This window comes from Malus domestica, chromosome 17 (assembly GCF_042453785.1).
Source record: "Malus domestica chromosome 17, GDT2T_hap1".
NCBI classification, from domain to species: Eukaryota; Viridiplantae; Streptophyta; class Magnoliopsida; order Rosales; family Rosaceae; genus Malus; species Malus domestica.
The window spans coordinates 2,219,680-2,241,104 of NC_091677.1; the positions used below are offsets into that span (position 1 = coordinate 2,219,680).

The window sequence follows — 21,425 nt, forward strand, 5'->3', positions numbered from 1 at the left end:
CCGAAAACTCAATATTTCCAACAAAAAAACGATTGGCCTAGTTGGATTATTAGTCTACGTGGTGATAAAAGGTCGAAAGATTGGTAAAAATATTAGAATTAAACCTCTATAGTGAAATTTGTTAAAATTTAGATATAAAATTAAAAGTTGTCAACTACATGAGCCACATGTAGATTTTCACTAAAAGTATTTTCAGTCATTTTAAAAGCACTTCCAAATGAGTGATTTTTTCACAGAGCAGATATACGAAGGAAAGAGATCCTCGCCGGATCCCTTCCTCCTAATCTACCAAAATTGATCCATCGTCTGAAGTTATTATAACTTTTAAATTAAGCATCTGTTTGTAACCGTTGAATCAAATTTTAATGATACGGATTCCCTGATTTGGTGGATTGGGAGGAAGGGATCCGGAGAGGATCCCTTTCCATATACGAAAACAGAAGCAATAGCATCGGAATCCAGCGAGAATTTAGTAAAAGAAGTGGATCTATCAACTTACGTAAAATAAAACTGAAAGGGAATAAAAATCCCAAGTAACTTTTCTATGTAACAATTTAAACGTTTCAACAGAAATTCTCAACTTTAATGCTGCTGCTGCTGCTTGTTCCTACACATATCTAAGAAGAAAGACGACCGACGAACTGACGAACCGACGAACATGATACACCACTCAACTCAACTCAACTATCCTCCGGTGAATGTCAAAAATAAGGCAATTCCCTTTTTTACAGATCCCATGCGTACAATAATAAACACTAGAAAAATAAAAATTTAAACAATTGCTAATTTGCATAGGGTTTTCCCGGAAGAATTAGAATTTCTCCGATTTAGTAGTTACCTGACTGTACAAATCCGAAAATTAGCCCGCATTTAGATTACAATGCGTCGACTTGGGATGACTCTTTCTCGCCTGATGTTGATCTTGGACTAGGCTCGGCATGTTCATCCGATTCCATGTGCTCAACACCACTTATTCCTTCAGAATGTTCCGGTTCTCCATTTCCTGATGCAGCAGCTTCCTGGGAAACAATGCATGCTTCCTTATCTGCAACAGGCTCAGCATCAGCTAGTAGTGGCCCCTTAGGAGTGGTAGATGGAGAGTTTTCTCTGCCACTATGGTCATTGCTGGAAATACTAAATGTCAGCCACGTAAATTTCAGATCATGCCCTTCCCAGCATTTACCGTTGAGAAATGCCCTCTCTGCTGAACGGCGTGTAGTGAAAGTTATACGAGCTGAGCAATCCTTTGATTTCTCTAACTCACTACCACAATCACGGGATTCCAGATCTTCTAATTCCACAGTAGAAAGATCGCCATAGGGTGAAAAGTGTTCCTTCATAATAGCAACCTGCAAAGAACAAAACATCAGTTTACCTTTCATTGGTACATAGATAAAATATCTCAAGACAAACTGATTCCAGACCATTTCATTGTGATAAAAGTGAAAATATGAAGGATATAGGAAAAAAGGTATCAACAGAGAAATAAAACGAAGCCTATCTTGCATGGCGTCGGCTACTTAAATGAAAGGAAAGAGTGAAAGACATTTCAGTTCCTAATTGAAAGAAAAACTGCAGGCTCTCACTGTAACAAGTTCCCCTTTTAGTCGATGGGGTCTTTTTAACATATTCTGTAAAAAAATCTTTACTAAGATAAATCTTTTTCTCGAAAATACTCCTTTTAATAGACAAGTTAAACAAACCAAAGACCAAAAGTACATGCGTAAGGTAGTCTCTCATGACTTGAATTTATGTTGTAAATTAGCATGTTTGCATTTGATAGAAATGATTTTGTGCATCTGCTACTTTAACCTGATTTCTTTCCTAATGCCTCATTTCATGTCACTACCTTTCAATCTTACCATACTAACTAGAAAACACACGCATTGCTTTATTGCTCATGATTATGATCTACATAATACCAGACATCCAAGAGCATAGCGTTCTCTTAATAGAAAGTGCAACCATAAAAGACAATTTCTCAGAGAGAGAGAGAGAGAGAGAGAGACTTACATTTGCAAATCCAACTGGTAAAGGAGGAAGAATTATAAAACCAGTAGGACGGTTGTCTAATTTATATCTATTGAAAGGAGAAGGTGGCCCCAGTGGTCCCAAAGGACGGATAGTCTGCAGCTTCAAGCTAGGAGATTGCTGCAGCATCACAGGTGAACTGGTTTTTGGACTACCGGACAAAATGTTCTCCCCTGATTTGTTCTTATCAGTCATCTCAGCATGCATTGCATCCGCAGGAGCAGGATTTGAGGAGCTTGGAGTAGCAGCTTTATCAGCTTCGGTTGTTGTTCCCACTTTGGGTCTCTTAGCAGCTTGCTCTGTGTCTGTCTCACCCTTGGGTCCAGTAGCCTGCAAAAGGTCAAACCTTGAGAATCACTGATAAATGAAAGAATATAGTTTTATAACTGCCTCACTAATAACTTTGCCAACATCTTTATACCCATCAATTTCAAACCCTTTTCAGGGTCCTCTTCGAAACCATTAAAACAGATTGTCTCGGCAAAGAAGAATTGTAATGCACATTGATATAGTAGTATAAGTTATAACATAAGAAAGTTAGCAAGCCAAAATATTATATGCCTCGTACTAAAAAACATTAGCAAGAAAATGAAACATTCAAGGCAAGGGCAATTGGTTTACTTGTTTCTCAAGCTTGTCCAACTGGCGACGAAAGTCATTCCTTTTCTGGGCTAACATTTGCTGCTTCTTGCGAAGTTCCTCCTTCAACTGCTCCAAACTCTCTAGCTTTTTCTGCAGAGGTGGGGCCTTGGGATCATTTGAGGTGATAAGCTTGGAGTTATCAGTGGCAGGTAGAGAAGCATCAGATGCATGGGCAATACTACCCTTTAGAGCTGCAGACTGAAGATTATCCTTGCTAATACTAGCACCAGATGAATGGGGTGGTACTGAACCAGTTGTTACACCATGGGGAGTTCCAGAAAAAACACTGGGAGTGCCTATCCCCTCATCAGGAATGCTATCACGATTAGCCCACCACAACCTGATAAATCGGTTACCCATTACAGCATCAGGTGCCTTTAAAGCAGCTTCAGCCTCTTCCCTCCTTGAAAACTGGACAAAAGCTCGTTCACTATTTGATGGAATGTAGATGTCAATGACCTCTCCAAATTTTTTAAAATGAGAAAGAAGAGCCTCCCTTTTGTTGTTTTTCTGAGGAATGCCATTGACAAATAGAGTACGCAGTGCTTTTTGAGATGGTCTCCGAATGTTACGCGTGGAATCAAAAGGTGTCTTGGGTGATGAATCCATGGTGTTTGGGCAATCCTCTGTAATTATACGCTTTCCTTGACGTGGTGGAGTTTGAGTGTTGACTGCCTCCTTAACTTCCTTAGTATCACTCTCAATATAATCTGAAGAATTTATTACAGGATCAATTTTCTCTTTCACATCTAATCTACTTTTTGAACTACCAATTCTACCCCACACGGACATGCTTGTACTCTGTGAACTGGCAGCTGCCCCAACGCTTCTAATTGGGAATTCATTATCAGCATCATTCGACAAGGTTTCAGTTTCATCATTCCTGGGTGATCGCATGCCTAGAAGTGCATTTGAGGTTTCAGGACAGTTATTATTCCACAGGGGTTGATCAGGGTCATACAAATCAGCACCACCTGCATAACCAGTACCAGAATATGAACCATTCAAGCCCAAGCCATCATCAGTGACAGCAGTCTTGCTTGTTTTTACATGTAAGCCTTTGCTATTCATCAATGCAGTTGAGGATGCACTCACTGATGGTAGAGATCCCGGGCCTGTGGGTTTTCCCAGTAAGTGTGCACTTGGAATCGACACAGGGAGGTTGAACTGGGAAAGACTCTGTAATAGGGAGAACATAGGACATAAATAAAAACACAGACCAACAAAGAAATAACGTTTAAAAATAATGAAACTTCCATCCAAGGGAAATCCCAGCATAACTAAATGATGAATGAGTTCAAGTCAAGCGATTCATTTGTGTTATGAAAAGAAAAGAATACAACATCAAAACAAAAAAATAAAAAAGATCATCAAGTCACTAGATTTCAGAGCCAAAATATGGCATGCACATGCCAATGCTTCTACAGTATATAATTAAACAGTCAGGCATAATGACTGGAAGAAGCCGGTTGATGGTGCAGACAAAACGAGATAAAGTTTGCTTGTCCACCATATTGAAACATAAATATAATGCAGAAACATGTCATCTCTCTCTCTAAAGTACTTGCATGAAATTGAATCATTCAAGTTGCCGCCAAGTTGATAAATAACACATTATTATTTGCCAAGAAAAAAGTGCTACATTAAGGTGAATATGAACCCCAGTAGATGTGGAGTGATCCTCAGTTTAAAGATACTCAGCGACAAAATAATTTTCCCCTACTTTTCAAGTCATTGTGCAGTGTCAAATATGCTACAGATGTTCAAGTAACAGGAAAGATGTAAATGTACCTGGACATCTTCAATAACAATCCGATTCATACCATGCTCCATTGGGCACACATCCCCTCTGAGACAAAATCCACGCTCCTCGAAGTCTCTACATCTTTGGCGAGGAATCCCCATATTTAATGAAGAATGGATTGGTGGTCTGAGTGTTCCTTGCAAGCCAATGGAATGTAGTGTGTCCATGGAACCATTTGGTATTCCTGGAATCAACCCAAATGCATTCCAGGATCCACTTTGTGCACCTGAAACATTTGGCAATCCACGCCCAGCAAAAAGACTCGGATGGATGGAGCCCTGATGAACCATTTGAGAAGCAAGATCTGAGTTGAACCTAGGACCGCATTGGCTCCATGATCCAGAGTCCCGTCCTCTTCCCCTACCAGGACCAACATCAACAGGAAATGCTTGGTTTGCCCGGATTCTTTGATTTAAATCAAAAGGTGCTCGAGGCAGTGATGCTGACCCTGGGCGTCTTTTATCAAATTTTACAGAAAAGTCAGTGGAATTGTGATTTCTCCATGGTGTACTTGCTTGAGAGTCATTATCTCTAAAAGAGTTCCCATTTACAAAAGGTTTGTTTCGCCTTCTGAATGGCCTTGTTGTGACTTGATCAAAAGTATCTCTCTCCGAAGACTGAGAGCGAGTATCTCGTCTACGATGCTTGTGGTTTCGATCGTCATCATCATCATCACTTACTTCCTTCTCCTCAGGATCATTACTGCAATCAGAAGGAGAAAGACCCCCTGGTTTTGGAGATGAAACTTTTAACTCCATTGATCCCTCGAAATCACTAGAACGTTGGCTCATACCACCAATAGTTCCAGTTTCCCAGTGCAGAAACCAAATCACTTGTTTGCCTACAAATATTCCAGCAAAAGAACCTAAATTTACTTTCCAAGAAAGACAAAAATGAAAATGAAAGTAATCAGAACGGACAATCATCCCCGTTTAACAGAAAATACAAATACAACAACGACAACAACACAACAAAGCCTTTTCCCACTAGGTGGCACGAAAACAATTGAAGTGCCCACACACTGAAATCCTTGCACCATAACCATATCAACTTAATACACATTGTGCAATAGACATACCCGTGCCAGCGAAAATTTATAAGCTACTTAACTGCCACCATGAAATAATCGAACTTTCATAGACAGAGAATTGCATTCAATTTCAGTACTTCTCTTCACTAATCATTTAAAAAATGAGCGATGATCGTCGAACAATTGACATTCTAACGAAATGTTTGATGCCCAAAGCAACGATCAAGATACCGAAAACCCAAAAAAACAATCACCAACCAACACCTAAATGCAATTTTATACATATTGGTAAGCGTTACCAAATTAAGCTCCTAAAACCCAGAGGCTTTCACAATTACGTACAAAACGATAAGTAATCCAACACAATCAACAGAATTTAACCCTACGAATTGGATTAGGCGATGATAATTTAGGTTTAGAACGAACATCAAACCAAAACCAAACAATTAAGCATAAAATCTTACAGATTGTTGCAGAAGAATCGAGCAACAAATGCCTCCTGAAGCTTCACGCACAGGGATTGGCTCAGCTACGATACGCAGCGCAGAGCAATGCGCCGAGGGCATGGATGCAAATTTAAGGAAGATACATAGCCGCAGAGGGAAAGGGGTGAGGGGCAAGGATCGTAAAAAAGTGGTAATCGAGGGGGGTTTATCCAAGCGGGAGTGAGAGAAAGATTTGGCGGGGAGAAATATGCAAGAGGAGAGAGGGGTTTTGCGACTGTGACTTGTTGGGGGGGGGGGGGGGGGGTTTGGAGAGCTTCGGCCGAGCAAACAGGATTTCTGAGAGAGACGACACTGTACCAAATTTGGAATACGTGAAATAATGTGGGGACTAAAAATAGTTGCAAAATTGCAATTTTCTACCATAATGTTTATTAAAATTATGAATGTGTCCCAAAACGTTTTTTTGACAAATCAACCGTAACAAAACCCCCATAGCAAAAGTAAGCATATATCGTTTGGTATGCAGACGGGATGGAACGAAGAGGGAACAAAGATGCCCTGGGATGGAAACAAGGAGGAAGAAGAAGGAGACGAAGAGGTTATAATTTTGTATTCCACAGATGTTGAACAAGTCGTTTCAGGGGGTGAGGCGGAACGAAAATTCATCCAAAATTCGTCCCGTGGAACAGCGCGTTCCACCCGTTTTAGGCGTACCAAACGTGGAACAGAACGCCTCGTCCCACTCTATTCCGTCTCATCCCACATACCAAAGGGTACCTAGCCCCTCAATGGGGATATATTCAATTTTGCACTTAAAATCTCGAGTTCAAATTTTAACCCCTTTCAAAAGAAAAACAAAAAAAAAGAATCGAACCTACTACAAATGTATATGGTTATCCGTTATCATAACCATGAAAATCAAACTAAGACTTAAGCTAATTAGGTGAAGATCATATACTACTAGATGAGAAATTTTTTCGTGCACCGAAAATACAATTGATACGCCAAGTGTAATTATGCAATTGGTTGAAAACTTTAAAAAAAATTCAATCACTTATATTATGGCATTTAGTATTCCAGATCATGATTCCGTCACTGAAAATATTCTCCTACTAGACCAAGTATGCACGTGCTTCAAGACTCTCGTTTTCATATTTTATCGTTACTTCGTAACTTGTTCTTCTTTCTTGGAAATTAAAAACCTGTTTCAACTTTCAATCCCACCAACACTGGCGGCCCATCTCATCATTCATCGCCCAGGACAAAAATTGGGGACAATGATTCTTCCTTTATTTTGCTAAATAAGGAATCTTTTCCTTGTTTTCTTAATGACACCTTAATACATACGTTTTCTCGTCATAATTATGTCAGTTGATCAAAACATTGTGCCTCAGTCCTTCCAGTTGGAGTTAAATCAGTTGACCAGAACACCGAGCCTTCCTTCCAATCGAGTTCAACCCCATTTAGTATATTTACGAATATAAAAACAACTAAAAAAGTACAAAAAATAGAAAAGGGAAAATCCGCAATACTAATATTAGCACCCGCACCAAAAAGAGAAATTGTGTATTGAGAGGTAGTTATATAGAGTGAGAGATGAAAATATAAGACAAAAAGCAAAGCACATAAAGGGTTGTAGTCTCCTAAGTTCCGAGCGATAGATGATCTAGGAACAAGTGATACTTCATGTACATCAGTCCGAAACCCACACCAGACTATCGGCCATACCATCCTCGGGGTGGCTGAACATCGCTGTCAGTCATCATCTTATCTAGCACCACATTGAGGTCAACTGACTGGCCGCTGTCTGTCAGCTTCCGAACTGCAGCCCTAACTTGGTCTCTGGAGAAACCCATAGTTGCCACTTGGTCAATCACATCGTCAATGGGTACTCTGTTTCCACTACCGGATGAAGGTGGACTGCCACCCGCCCCAGATGGAGTAGGGTTGGCATGTGGTAGCACCCGAGCAGTTGGGAGCTGTGGGTAACCACTGCCTCCACTTTGAGCTGTAGCAGAAGAAGAGTGATGTTGTGGTTGCATTGTGGAGCTACCGCCATATTGAGAAGGTGGTCCACCGTATTGGTACGATTCACCAAGCCCAGATGGAGGGTTATACCCGGAAGGATACCCTGCACTGGGTCTGCTAGAAGGTGGCTCATATGCATTTGAAGCTGGACTGTAATACTGTTGGGAAGGGGGGTGACCGCTGGGTGTATGAGAAGGTGGCTGGCGAAGACTTGGTGGGTAGTTCTGGGAAGGGATATAAGGTGACTCTTCAGTGTGGTGGCCTAATTTAGGCTGGATTTGAGAGGGATTAACAGGTGCAAGCGAAGGGTGCTGTTGAGGCAGCTGGGGTGGCGGCTGGGAATACTGTGGTTGAGTGGTAGGTTGAAATTGTTGATGCGGTGGCACTGGAGGAAGGGGGGCAGGCTGCTGACCTGGAGGTAACTGGTATTGATGATTTGGGGCTTCTTGAGTTTGACCAGGTGCTGGGAAATAAGGGTCTCTCTGAGGGACAGGAGGGATCTGGTTCTGAGAAAACTGATTTGGAAGTTGAACCGCATGTGGTGCATTTTGGGGGATAGGTTGGGGAGGAGCATTTGGATAAGAAACACCAGGAAGTGAGGGAGGAAGGTTCATGGGGGGATGAATTTGTTGATGAGAATGTTGAGGAGCAGAGGCGGCTGTCTGCTCAGTATGTCGTTGTCCAGCATTCTGAGATTCCAGTTGAGGGTCTATCTTTGTATTCGATACTTGTATCCTTGCAAGATTCAGTTCTACCATTTCTTGCGCATCCTTCAAATCCTTAACATCTGTTTGCACCTGTGTGTGATGTTGAAAAAAACCAAATGTTTGCAAAAACCAATCAATTTAAATGCCTAGAAGATCGAAAGTTTTTAAGAATTTCAGGTTTAGTAAAGCATGGGGGATGCGCAACTTTGCTTCTACCCTCTCTATTTAGTTCTGAGATTATAAGTGACATGCACTGGCACACAGACAGGGTAAAAACTAATAGTGGTCCTGCATATGCATCAATCATACTGCCAATGTTAATTGAAAGAATTAAAGATGAACAGAAGATATTTGACTAAACACCAAATGCAACCATATGTTAAGTTCACACCAAAAAGAAGGGTAAAAGGGCAACATACATCTCTAAGTATACCCTTCAAATCATCGACAGAATTCTCAAGATTGCGGCTTCTGCTCTCTAGTTGTGTTAGTCGTGCACTAACACCTTCCAGCACATGTAGCAAATTATCAGCATGCTTCTTCATGGTCTGGTCAATCTCTGACAGAATTACGACATTGCGGTCCTTCTCTAAAACAAGTTTTGCAGGTTCAAGGGAATCCATTGACCCATAATTCTGTAGAAAACAAGGAATAGCACCATGTAAATGAAAATAAACCACATGGTAAATCCCACATACAGCTATCGATCATATATCCCTTTCGGATTGTACACAACATGGATAAAAGCCCATCATGGTAGACAATATATTAATACTTCCAATATCATCAACTACGACCAATCTACTCCTAAATAATAACATAAACGGAAACAAGATCAACCAAAAAAGCTTCAAGATCAATCAAAAAGCTGCCATGCTAGGACATACTCTGCCCTCAGGAAAATTCGGTACAATCCTCCATTAACAACAAACACAAAATTTCAATATGCTAACATCAAAAACAACCATACAGAATCTCACTTCCGAAAGAAATCAAACATAACTAACTGAAAAGCCTCCATCGCCTAACATTTTGTAGCTTTTAAGTAAGTAATAACCTCTTGATCCTTGCTAGTTTGGCTGGTAAAAACAGCCAGGAACTGACAAAATTCCCAATCTTAAATACTAATGAATGTATTGACTGCCTACTTATGCTGCCGGTCCCAAGCCCCGGATAAAGGAGGATTGGGAGTGCGTCAGGTAGTCAACAGCCGGCACTCCGTTCTTACGTCGAATCCCTATGATGTATCGACTGCCTACTTATGAAATTGTTCTTCCTCAACTAACTGATCACTCAATTTCCCAAGCAAACTAATGTAGGTTTACAGAAACTGCAGATTCAATTAGGTCAATAATTCTTACTTAAACATTGATTAGTGACGATATAATCTACTGAGCAGCCAGCTTTAAAAGTTAGATTCAAGTCCAACTAAAAATCGAAGGAGCTCTCTTGGATTCCGATTCACTTCCGATCACCACGACGAGTTTACAAGCAAATGCAAACATGAAATTAAGCAGGAAGAAATGAAATTAAGAAGGAAGAAATTATTACTCTGATTGGAGATGCAGCGTTCGACTTGGACTCGCCGGAGTTCCACGCCCTGGTCGGTCCTCCTCCTCCAAGATTAGGCGCGGCATCGAAACTCGGCGACGGAGAAGAAGCACCGACGACGGGGCGAATCGGCTGGAAATCGTAGCTGGGAAGCATATCCTGATTCTCCTTGTTGTAAATCCCACTTCCATGGCCGCCCCCGCCGACCTGATACTCTTCTTCTCCTCCGCCTTCGAGGTGGCTGTTGCTGGTGTTGCTGTCAATCTTCATCAGGTTGATGAAGTCGTCGTTCTGGTGGTGCTGCTGCTGCGCTGATCCCTGCGACAGATCCATTACTGCTTGTCCATAAACGACGTCGTGCTCATCCAGGAAATCAAACCGCGGGCCGAGATTTTGGATGCTCCTTTTCGGGTTTTTGGAAATTGATATTATATTGAAGTTCGACGAAGTTATGATTTAACTTGCTTCTTAAGAGTCCAGGATATTTGTCGGATCCTTTTCGTAAGAATTTTGGGATTTTTCTATAATATCGAATTTATTTTATGGTGTACAGTAAAAAATTATTGTAAATTTTTTTATATATGTTGAATATAAACAGTATCTGATAAAAATTAACCACATAATATACGATAAATAGATGTAATTAAAAGATTTCAAGATTCTCACCAAGAGATAACAGTTTGTATTTATTTATTATTTTTCTTTTAATTTATTTATTATTTTGTTTGTTGGACTCTCTTGACTTCGCCTTTGGGATTTTTATTGGGCCAGAAAGCCCTTTTGGTGTTCGTACGAGACTTGCATGCATATGCTGGGCCAAGAACTTAAAAACAAAAGACGGATGATCCTGTAAGGTGGTTCGGCGGCCTGAACTGAACTATTTCAATCACATTTGACTGATGTTTTGCGGTTGTTTTTTTTTTTATTTTTTTTTTTAAGGAAAGTACGATATTCATTGATAAAAGGAGAATACGTACAAAGTGTGGATAGTGTGCTAATATGAGGCTCGATGTTTTGGCCGTTGTTTGACAAACTATATAAATGTTTAGAGTTGATTTATTAAGTTGGGCAACAGTCTGAAATATTTGAGAAACTAACTAGGCATGTTGAAAGAACAAATGAAGTTGTTTTGTTTAACGCAAGATTATCCATTAAAAAACTTCTCTTTCAAACACCATAACGGAATATTTAGGAGCAATAGATTTTCTTCATCGCTAATCTCTTCAAATATTCACTTTTACTTTCGACATACCTTGAATTTTATCAAATCAAAAATGTTTGCGGCAACAAAGATTACCCAAAGAATGAAAGGTAAAAGTATTGTATTATTTGAAATTATTTTAAACAGTCGTTAATTAGCAAATACTTGTTCAAAATAGACCAAGTCACTTGGTCTTAATTATAGTTCCAAACTCCAAGAAAACTTGGTCCTTAACATAAATAATCAAGGTTTAATCTAGATTAATTAAAATATGTACTTCACATTAGACAAGTTGGAAGAAGCAGGCCATGGCACATGGATTACGACCATTTGTTGCTCATATTCGAAGGCGACGTCGTTTCCACCAATTCTGCAACTTGTTGGCTTCTCAGAAGCAAATACTCTCAGCTCTCCAGCGCCTCTAACCCCGATTTGGACGGAATTGCCCTCCTCGTTGAATGATTGGATGGCACCGCCGGTGTTGAGCATGTTGACTAAGCCAATGGGGGCAAACTGGACATTTTTGCTAGCGGATAAAACAGTCACCGGGGACACAAAAATGAGCTCAAAGTTGAAGGGGTCAAGTGAGAGTTCTGCATCCTCGTTTGGCTTGGATAGGACTAGCTTCTTGGACTGGTGGTAGTACATGGCAAAGGCCTCGACTCCGTCGACGGAGATCGGATTCTTGCCGCTCTTCCACTGGATGTCTTTGGGGTTGAACTTGGCGGTCAGCCGGTGGGAGAATTCAGCAAAACATTGGTTGCGACGGTTCTCCCGGCTCCACCCTCCTCCTTGGCAGTTGAATGCCCCAAGAACTCCGGTGTACTGTTACATATGTATCAAAAGGACTATTAGGTCAGTACGTGATTAGTCTAGAAGATCGATAAACTAGAGAAAATAGTAACGTTCTTTTGTCGTATGTTTCTTTTCAAACTATGACGAGGTATGTATATAGAGAATATTAATTTTTCAAATTCATAGTTTAACAACATAAACATTTAACGAAGAATGTTTTCTAAAAAATTAATAAGATAGGTTTCTTAGGGTTACCTTGTTGAGGTTCCATATTTTGAGCATGGTGTTACCATCATGAAGAGGGTCCTCAAAGAGACAATCACGAGTAGGGAGGGCATAGTACTCGCACCGGAGAATAGAGCCATCGGGCAGCACCAGGGTCTTGAGCAAGTCAAAGTTGTGCTTTCCAACGGCGTCGCTCACATAAATAGGACCGCCGGAGATGGCCCTAGAGGCGGCATGGAAGGCGGCGCAAGGGTGGGTCGACTGGAACATGTCCCAGTCGGGGTGTATGAAATTCCCCATCCACAAGCTATTGTAGGCGCAGTGCACCATGTGGCACCCTTGGAGCCAAAACGTACCGTTTGGGTCTCCAGATGGATCCGTGCACCAGAAGTCATCACCTAAATTGACACGCAAAGGAATTGATCAACTGATGTTAATTACAAAAATTATAAGATAATACATGTAATTAAATTAATTAAATTACTCGAAGACGTACCAACACGGCCAAGAGTGATTGCTTCTGTGCCAAGGAACATGAAGTCGTTGCAGTGCTCCATGCTTGCAATGACGCCATTGCCATTGAAGTGCTTCCTCACTGAGGATGTTAGGGCATCGAAGTATGCTTTTGCTAGCTTCACACGCCCACCATAGTTCTCACAAAGCATCTCCAACAACTATTTACAACACAAATACAAAATAAATTACAATTAGAGACTAAAAACTTGTGTAACTAATAAGATTCTTCAGAAATAAGCTTCTTTTCGTATTAAAAACTTACCAAAACACTATACAAGAGTTAAATAAAAAAATAATTTAGAATCAAAGACTGAAAACTCGTATATTTAATAGGATTCTTTAGAAATAAGCTTCATTTCATTTCATTTCGAGAACTTGGAAGACATCAACTTAAAAAAGATTCTTCAGAAATAAGCTTCTTTTCGTATTAAAAACTTACCAAAACACTATACAAGAGTTAAATAAAAAAATAATTTAGAATCAAAGACTGAAAACTCGTATATTTAATAGGATTCTTTAGAAATAAGCTTCATTTCATTTCATTTCGAGAACTTGGAAGACATCAACTTAAAAAACAAACACACCAGTCGAGTTATTTTAAAGTGTTTTACACTAACATTACCGGTCCTCTACATTAATTAATTGACAAAATTAATACGCAGATACGGAAATTTTCGTATGACAACAAAAATGAGAAAGTAGATAGAATGTGCCACCAACAAGTCAAAATAACCAAATTAAAATACTCACACCATCATTTCCCAAAGTCAAAGATAATAAGGGGTGTATTCAATTGAGATTTTAAAGGATTTTAATTCTTTTAATGAATCTAGGGGTATTCAATTGGGATTTTAAATGATTATCTGAAATTCTAGGTGTATTCAATTAGAATTTTAAGATAGTTTATTAAAATCCTTAGAAATCCAGGTGTATTCAATTAAGATTTTAAAGAAGTTTATAACATTCCAGGTGTATTCAATTAGAAATTGATTTTAAAGAATTTGAGAAAGTTGAGGAATTAGAAAGAATTGGAGAGATTTCGTAGTGTATTTTAAGCATCCACAAATCTCACCTCTTCCCATGAGATTTTGAGGGAATTGAATCAAAATTTTATATGCAATCTCTACAAATCAATTAAACTCCATAAAAATCCATGGATTTATAAATCCATTAAAATCTCTCACATTCTCAATTGAATACACCCCTAAACCAAAATCATGACAAACACGAACGATTTTTCAATGTGCTCAAAATACAGAACGGTACGCTTTACAACATTATACAAGTGAAATTTTTTCTTTTCATAAAACGTATATGCCGGTGTTCCGAATTACCTAAAAAACAAACAAATATTTTTTCATATAGAAAAAAAAAAGAGAATTAAATAAGATTAGACCCAGAAATTATGACACCTACCAGATTTTACGTGACAATGAAACAACAGTGACCAAAATCTAGATAACAATAAAAGTAAAAAAAATACAAAACTAGAAAAAATAAACAACTTACATGGATAACGTCGACTTTTACACCGTCGATCCCAACAGACTTCAAGTGCGAGTGGAGCCCCTCGTACATCTGATCAACTATTTCTGGTGGGACCAGCCCAATTCCGGTGGCCACGATCTTATCAACGGCCAGATCTTCCATCGTCTTCTGCAAACCTGGAGATAATTTGGGCTCCACCACCACTGCCTCAGGCATGCCGGGGACATTGGGGCGGACCCCACCCCAGTACCCGCAAAGCGCGTGCCACACGTACACATAATCAACGCTCTTGAACTCCTCCTTGAGGTCTTTGATAAAGGCACCCATGCCTTTACTAGAGTCACCCCTGGTGGGGCTCACATAGTCCCTGAACTTGTAATTTTCTTGAAACTTCAGGAGCCTGCAGGGCATTTGCTCACCGGCGACCGTCTGATTAATGCCTTCTTGGGTGATGGGGTCAGAGTCGTGGGCGATGGACTGCCACCCGTCGTCGAGCAAGACGAGGCCGGGAGGGCACCCGCCTTCCACGAGCTTCCTCACGCCGTCGATGACGCCGTGAGGGTGCACGGTAAGATAGAAAGCGTCCCAAGTGCACCAGCCAAATTTGTCCACGATGCCAGGTGGGGTCTTCTCCTCGAGAAGCTTGAAAGTTCCCAAATGATCTCTTGCGGCTTTGACGGCGTCTTTGACAAGAGTAAACGGATCGTCGCCGGCGTGTAGATAAAGAACGCTCTGGAAGGTGCTGGCGGTTTCCTTGGTGGACCCGCTCTCGACGCATATGTCGAGAAAGTCCTCGTTTCCAGGCTGGACGGAAGCGCGGAAGGATCCTTCTAGGATGGGGAGGAGCACGACGAAGGGCCTCCCGGCGTCCGAGCTCTCAAGAACAACGATCTGAGTCTCGTTCTCGAGGTCTCGGCCTTTGGATCCGACCCAGTGGGTGGTCCACCAGACCTTGAACCGGAAAATGCTCATGAATCGGATGTCCTTCAGTTGGCCGACGGGAACAACATGGCGGCTGCTTGCCTCGATGGCATTGAATCCCACGAAGCAACCATCGGCGGTGGAGAGGGATGGAGTCAGAGTGATATTTTTGGGGACGTCCGAGAGGATGACGTGGCCATTTGCCATGAAATTGGACTTTTCAAGCTTAAACGAACAAGACGTCGGCATAGAGCCCTTGACGTCCGATATCACTTTGCTCAAGTTTGGAGCCATTGAAGAACGTATAACTATGAAAGAGGGCAAGAACGATAAATATTTGTGACGAGATCGATCTTAGGCTTAGGTTTTAGTGTGAGATGAATAGAAGAGTGGGTTTATATAGAGAAATGGATTAGGGTTTTTGAGGGCGGAGAATCAGAGAAAGATATTGGAAAGAATCTGTGATCAATTGCTTGCCACTTTAGTGACGGTTCATGGGCGAGTTAATATTTAGAGTTCATTTATAGGCAGTGCCCAAGTTTAGGGTTGGTCTCAGTGGCTCCCATTCAAATGGCAAGTGTCCAAGTTTTGGTTTGAATATTTAATAATTTTTTATATAATATATTAAAGTTCTTCGCGTTTTCAAACAGAAATTAACTAAATCAACCGACTGATGTGGGGTATACTTTTGTTTAATTTAAATAAATGGAAGTTTTAATAAGGTTTTATGTGATATTTTTTAGTGGGATTTTCCTAGATTATCCATAAGAGCCTCCTAATTTTGAGAAAATTTTAGTATCCTTGCAAGTTGCAAGAAACTCAAACTTATCCAAAGTTATTTGGTTAATACTCCCCCTCAAACAGAATTGGGATCTCCCAAGTTGTGTTTGCAGTAATGAATTAATGAGTTATCACGCTAATGATGAGTAGTTGAAACTGATATGAGCTTTGTCTGCTGCTTTTGTCACTTGTAACTTCTGTGAACATTGCTGGTATACTACATGTTATTACGTAAACGGAGAAAGTTTTATTTTTCAATTGTTTCTTCACTTGTATAATGACATGTAATGTACCACTCCGTATTTGCACACTTAAAAATCTCTTCTTAATTTTGGAAAAAAAAAATTCAGTGTACAAGGAGCACGGTTTGGCACACTAAACCATAATACAATTGATTAGAAACTTTAAAAAAAAAATTCAACGAATTTTGTTATGACACTTAATGTACCGAAATGTGTTCCTAACATATTGAAAATAATCGATCTCGGTATGCATTGAATTAAAAAGTGACAAATGTAACATCAATCAATGCCATAATTAGTGTCTTCTTTTATGGATTTAACGGTTTATCCTCCAAGAATTTGCTTCACATCAATTTCTTGGCGTAAATATTTATTTTATTTTAATATAAGTCCATATTTCATCCTTAATTTGTCTTTAAATTGCCATCAAAGAGGAAAAAAAAACATAATATACTGTCTTTAAACCGTTTGTGTGTAACGATCTAGTGGCAAAATGGGGTCAAAGTTTCTAGAAACATAACGACAATGTAACTGTAACGATCGAAAACATAAATAATATGATTTAATGTAATTGAATACGCTCGGCATTCATTCCATATATATGCATATTTGATTATTTTCTGTTTTTCCATGATTGAGGAACACTATTTTTTTTTTTCCATGATTGAGGAACACTTTGAGGACAACAACTGTGACCCTCAACTAGATAAGAAGATTATATAAAAATTGTAGCATGCCTGAATCTAATTGGAGCTTGCAGTGGTGGAGGGGTACTAGATCGGAAAAGAAAGAGCTTCAAGTTGTAAGATATCTAAAGAAATTGTCGCTAGAATTGAGATCTCGTTCAAAGAGAAAGATATCAAATATCTGGAGTTTCATTTTGTCACAGTGTCGTGTATTTTAATTTCTTGGTATAAATTATTTTGAGGGCGGATCTGTGGCATTCTTTTTTTACACAACTTTGGATACGTGTTTTTGTGAGACCTACTCCGTAATGAATTTTAACAATTCGACTCTCTATCTTTTAGAACATCATTCATAAATCATCCTTGCAAAAAAATTAGACAAATCCAAAATCATTAAGACATTCACTTATTGTGAATAAAATGGACGAATACGGTTCTACAAATAAACTTTAAACCCTTAATCGAACTGTCATATGGTTTCATATACGAGTCATTTTTGGTAGACATGATCTTTGAGGGAAGATCAAAAGGACAGACGATTCGGATCGTTGAAATGAAGTGGGCCCCACAAAAGCATATGTGAAAACTTGTTAACAAAAAATGGTATCATGAATTGGATCCCATTATATTGTTATTTAATCAACTTTTTTCGAGAAGATATTTAGGGCTGGTTTGGTATTGCTGTGCTTTGAAAAAAAACTACTTCTGCTGTGATGTGATAATAAGCAACTATGAAATAAAGCAGCAGAGTGTTTGGTAAACTTTTTTGTAAAAGTGCTTTTGAAAAAAAAAATCATTATTATAGTGTTTGATAAACTTTTATGTAAAACAGATGTGAAAAAAGTTGGGTTTTGCAGCTTTGTGTTTTTGGCTTTTTTTTCAAAGCTGGGTTTTGCGCGGTATTATTATTTTACTCGTGTAATAGAGTTTAGGGTTTAGGATTTAACCATTGTCTATATAACTCTCATCCACATTAATTATAACACGTAAACTAACAACACTACATAATTGTGCAACCAGTCTAGTCAAGAATATATCAAATTCAATCTTTACGAATCTCTCTTAAACCACAAGCCTCCGGCAGAAACAAAAAGAAAATCTTAAGCACCCTTTTTAGGTAATTATATATTTAGAATTCTTGACTTCCAAGTTCCAAACCCTAATTAAGCATCGAGATCTATTGCTTGACTGTCGCTTGCAAACAAATGGTAATCAAATTTCGAACGAAGATCTCCATGAAAAAAACGAGAAGAGTATATCATGGTATGATAATGCTGAGAGAATTTTGCATGTAAAGTGTTAAGGGAACAACGAGAATACGTGCCTTGTAGAACTTTTGTGGAAACTGGAAAATATTCTTCATTGTTTTTGCTTTTAGTTTTGTCCTGGGTTATACTTTATATACTTTTACATTTTGTGCTTTTGCGGTGCTGTATGGCTGGAAATATGAAGTTGAGATTCTTTTCGGATACGTGTAGAGGACATCGAAATTTAGGCCATTTAAGATAGAGAGAAAGAGATCATAGCCGTTTAAGTTTTTGAGTTTTATGAAGTGGATAGTAAGATCGATGGGCTAATGGAGGCCTTATGATTAAAATTATGTGGTCTAGATCTTTAGGTCCTTGGGGTTCCGGACACAAATATCCAGAATGAATCTCAATCCGGAAACTTGGAGTTTAATTTGTCTTGGGTTGTACTGTCTATACATTCACATTTTGTGCTTTTGGCATGATGCATGGTTGGAAACGTGGAGTTTAGGTTATCTCTGGATTTATGTGTCCGGAGCTTAAGGACTTCAAATATGGGTCCTTCAAGAGAAAGAAAGAGATTCAAGCCGTTCAATTTTTTCGGTTTTTTGAGGTGGGCAATAAGATGAACTAATAGATATCATGCATAAGTTTAAATTTAAGTAGTTCAGATCTATTAGTCTTCCAAATCCAAACATAGATGTGAAGTGAATCTCAATCCAATGGACCCAGCATATACTAGAAGATGTGATTACGCTCTAGAGTTAGCAATATACTAAACATTTGGATTCCTTTTGTTTTTCTTCTTCTCCTTTTTTCCATTTACGTTGAAAGGTAGGTTTCGAATTTTAAACCTAGCTTTCTATGCATCACCGATTGCTCTATTTACCCTCACCACTAGGCTAAGACTAAACCCAATTATGAGCTAAATGCTATTTTTTAGGTTTTATTCCTCCCCCAAACCCAACCCATGCTAAATGTGTGAGCTAAAAGTTAAAAGCCAAACAAAAGCCAAATTTCCCCCAGGGTTGGTTTGGTATTGCTATGCTTTGAAAAAAAGCTACTTCTGTTGTGCTGTGAGAGTAAGCAGCTGTGAAATAAAACATCAGAGTGTTTGGTATATTTTTTTGTAAAAATGCTTTTGAAAAAAAAAGGGCAGTATTATAGTGTTTGATAAACTTTTATGTAAAACAGATGTGAAAAAAAACCGGTTTTTCAAAGCTGGGTTTTGCAGCTTCTTGTTTTTGGCTTTTTTCACCCAAAACTATAAAAAGAAGCTGAAGCTGAATGTTTACCAAACACAAAAAAGCTCCTAGCTTTTTTCAGAATCGCCTCAATACCAAACCAGGGCTTAGCCCAGAAAATGGTGTGAGCACCACCAACGAGACCCCACCCACATTGGCCTGTCTCCCTGGATTTATTGAATCCAACGGCTGAGATCGAATATAATCAAATTTAACGGTAAAAAAAGATCTAACGACCCACATTTAAATCCAACGGCTAAAATAATTAAAAAAATTTATTTAACTCAAAATTCATCCAAATTTAGTGATTTTTCAATATTTATCGGAATTTAAATATTTTTAGGTTAAAATGTTCATAAAATTAAATTATGAGTGTACATAATTTTTTTTACTTTAAAAGAAAAAATTAGCCTAAATTTATTCTTTAATAATCTTGGGTAAAAAATTTAAGCCAGAATGATTGGAGCAGAAAAGCTATTTTTGGGTTAAAACCTAAATTTTCTGGGCTCACTCCTAAATTTTCCATTGATTTTTTTTTCTGTTTTACTTTTTTTTCTTGAAACTTAAGCATATTTACATAGTTTTTTCTCTTACACTTAAATTGCACACAACTCACAACTTTTTTTTAGCACTCGTTACAAACATAAATCGGCAATTATGTACCTACTTTAATTGCATGTTTACTTATTAGGAATGAATTTGAAAAAAATAAATATTATTATTTTTCACATCATATTATGTACTCGACCCACAAACCACTAATGACATGTTTACGTGAGGGTAATCGGAATAAAGAAAGGGAATTGAATTCCGATTACGGAGTATTCCGATGTTTACTAAATATTAAGAAATAAAAAAAGTGGTGGAGCCCACACAAAACAAGGAATCCAATTCCTGAAATTGGAGGAACCGGATTCCCTAGTTTTGTATTTGAATTCCTTGAGGGCAAGGGAATTGGGAATGCATCTTTTATTCCAATTATGCCCTCACTTGTTTCTTATTATCCCAACATTGCCCATCATTTGACACCCATTATGTCATTTTTAATAAATAAATAAATTTATTATATAAATTTAATTAAGAATTTAATTAATTAGTATGAAAATAATTTATTTATGTAAGGGCAATTTAGTCATCAACTTAGTTTTCATTCCGATTGAAGTGAATTAGTAAACAACTTATATGGACTCAACATCATTATTGTCATCTTTTAATAAATAAATAAAACCTATTTATACATGCTTATATAGATGAATTTTATTATATAAATTTAATTAAGAATTTAATTTAATTAAGTAGTATGAAAATAATTTATTTATGTAAGGGCAATATAGTAATCAACCTAGTTTTCATTCCGATTGAAATAAATTAGTAAACAATTTATATGGACTCAACATCATTCCTACTCCGATTCCTGATAGTTTTAGTAAACAACTTTAACATGAATCTCATTCTGATTTCACCTCATTTCAATTCCTCCTCAATCCAATTCCCCTCAATTCAATTCCTCTCAATTTAATTACGAATTAGTAAACACACAGTAAATGAAAAGACAAGTGAGTTCCACACTAAATTTAACTATGACACATCGAAAAAAAATTAAGTATAAAATAACTAAGAAGGTTTCCATTTCAAAATTTACGATGCACCAGAATTTTAAACAGTTAAATTATTTGGACTTTTCGAAAAAAATAAAACAGTGAAAAATCTTGGCCCTCTTTAGCTTTTCTCCGAATAAAAGTACAACCTTCGCTCAATTTTTCTTTTCCGATTTTTTGATAGTGCCTGCCTTTATCTCGTCATCTCTTTATTTTGTTTTCACAAAATTAAAATTAAAAAGT

The 21,425-nt window shown here is 38.3% G+C and overlaps 3 protein-coding genes across 5 annotated transcripts; all 3 read right to left on the minus strand.

Moving 5' to 3' along the window:
- Positions 1-486: 486 nt before the first annotated feature.
- On the minus strand, positions 487-6,339 carry LOC103404305 (zinc finger CCCH domain-containing protein 41). 3 transcript variants are annotated; one of them, XM_029097496.2, is made up of 5 exons: positions 5,972-6,339; positions 4,465-5,318; positions 2,653-3,852; positions 2,014-2,361; positions 487-1,349 (listed from the first exon to the last, which is right to left on the minus strand). In XM_029097496.2, the coding sequence occupies exons 2-5, from the start codon at positions 5,266-5,268 to the stop codon at positions 876-878; spliced, it is 2,826 nt and encodes a 941-aa protein (XP_028953329.1). In that variant the 5' UTR covers positions 5,269-5,318; positions 5,972-6,339; the 3' UTR covers positions 487-875. The 3 variants fall into 3 exon arrangements, with proteins under 3 accessions (XP_028953329.1, XP_008341424.1, XP_028953330.1); XM_008343202.4 differs by having other exon boundaries at positions 4,465-5,342; positions 5,972-6,317; XM_029097497.2 differs by having other exon boundaries at positions 4,465-5,351; positions 5,972-6,317.
- Positions 6,340-7,490: 1,151 nt separating this feature from the next.
- LOC103404308 (uncharacterized) lies at positions 7,491-10,742 on the minus strand. The gene is made up of 3 exons (XM_008343204.4): positions 10,240-10,742; positions 9,108-9,323; positions 7,491-8,778 (listed from the first exon to the last, which is right to left on the minus strand). Exons 1-3 carry the CDS (start codon positions 10,570-10,572, stop codon positions 7,669-7,671), a joined length of 1,659 nt encoding a protein of 552 aa, XP_008341426.3. The 5' UTR covers positions 10,573-10,742; the 3' UTR covers positions 7,491-7,668.
- An 802-nt stretch (positions 10,743-11,544) lies between these two features.
- Positions 11,545-16,026, minus strand: LOC103404306 (probable galactinol--sucrose galactosyltransferase 5). The gene is made up of 4 exons (XM_008343203.4): positions 14,486-16,026; positions 12,957-13,134; positions 12,491-12,858; positions 11,545-12,265 (listed from the first exon to the last, which is right to left on the minus strand). Exons 1-4 carry the CDS (start codon positions 15,677-15,679, stop codon positions 11,705-11,707), a joined length of 2,301 nt encoding a protein of 766 aa, XP_008341425.1. The 5' UTR covers positions 15,680-16,026; the 3' UTR covers positions 11,545-11,704.
- Between the last annotated feature and the right edge of the window lie 5,399 nt (positions 16,027-21,425).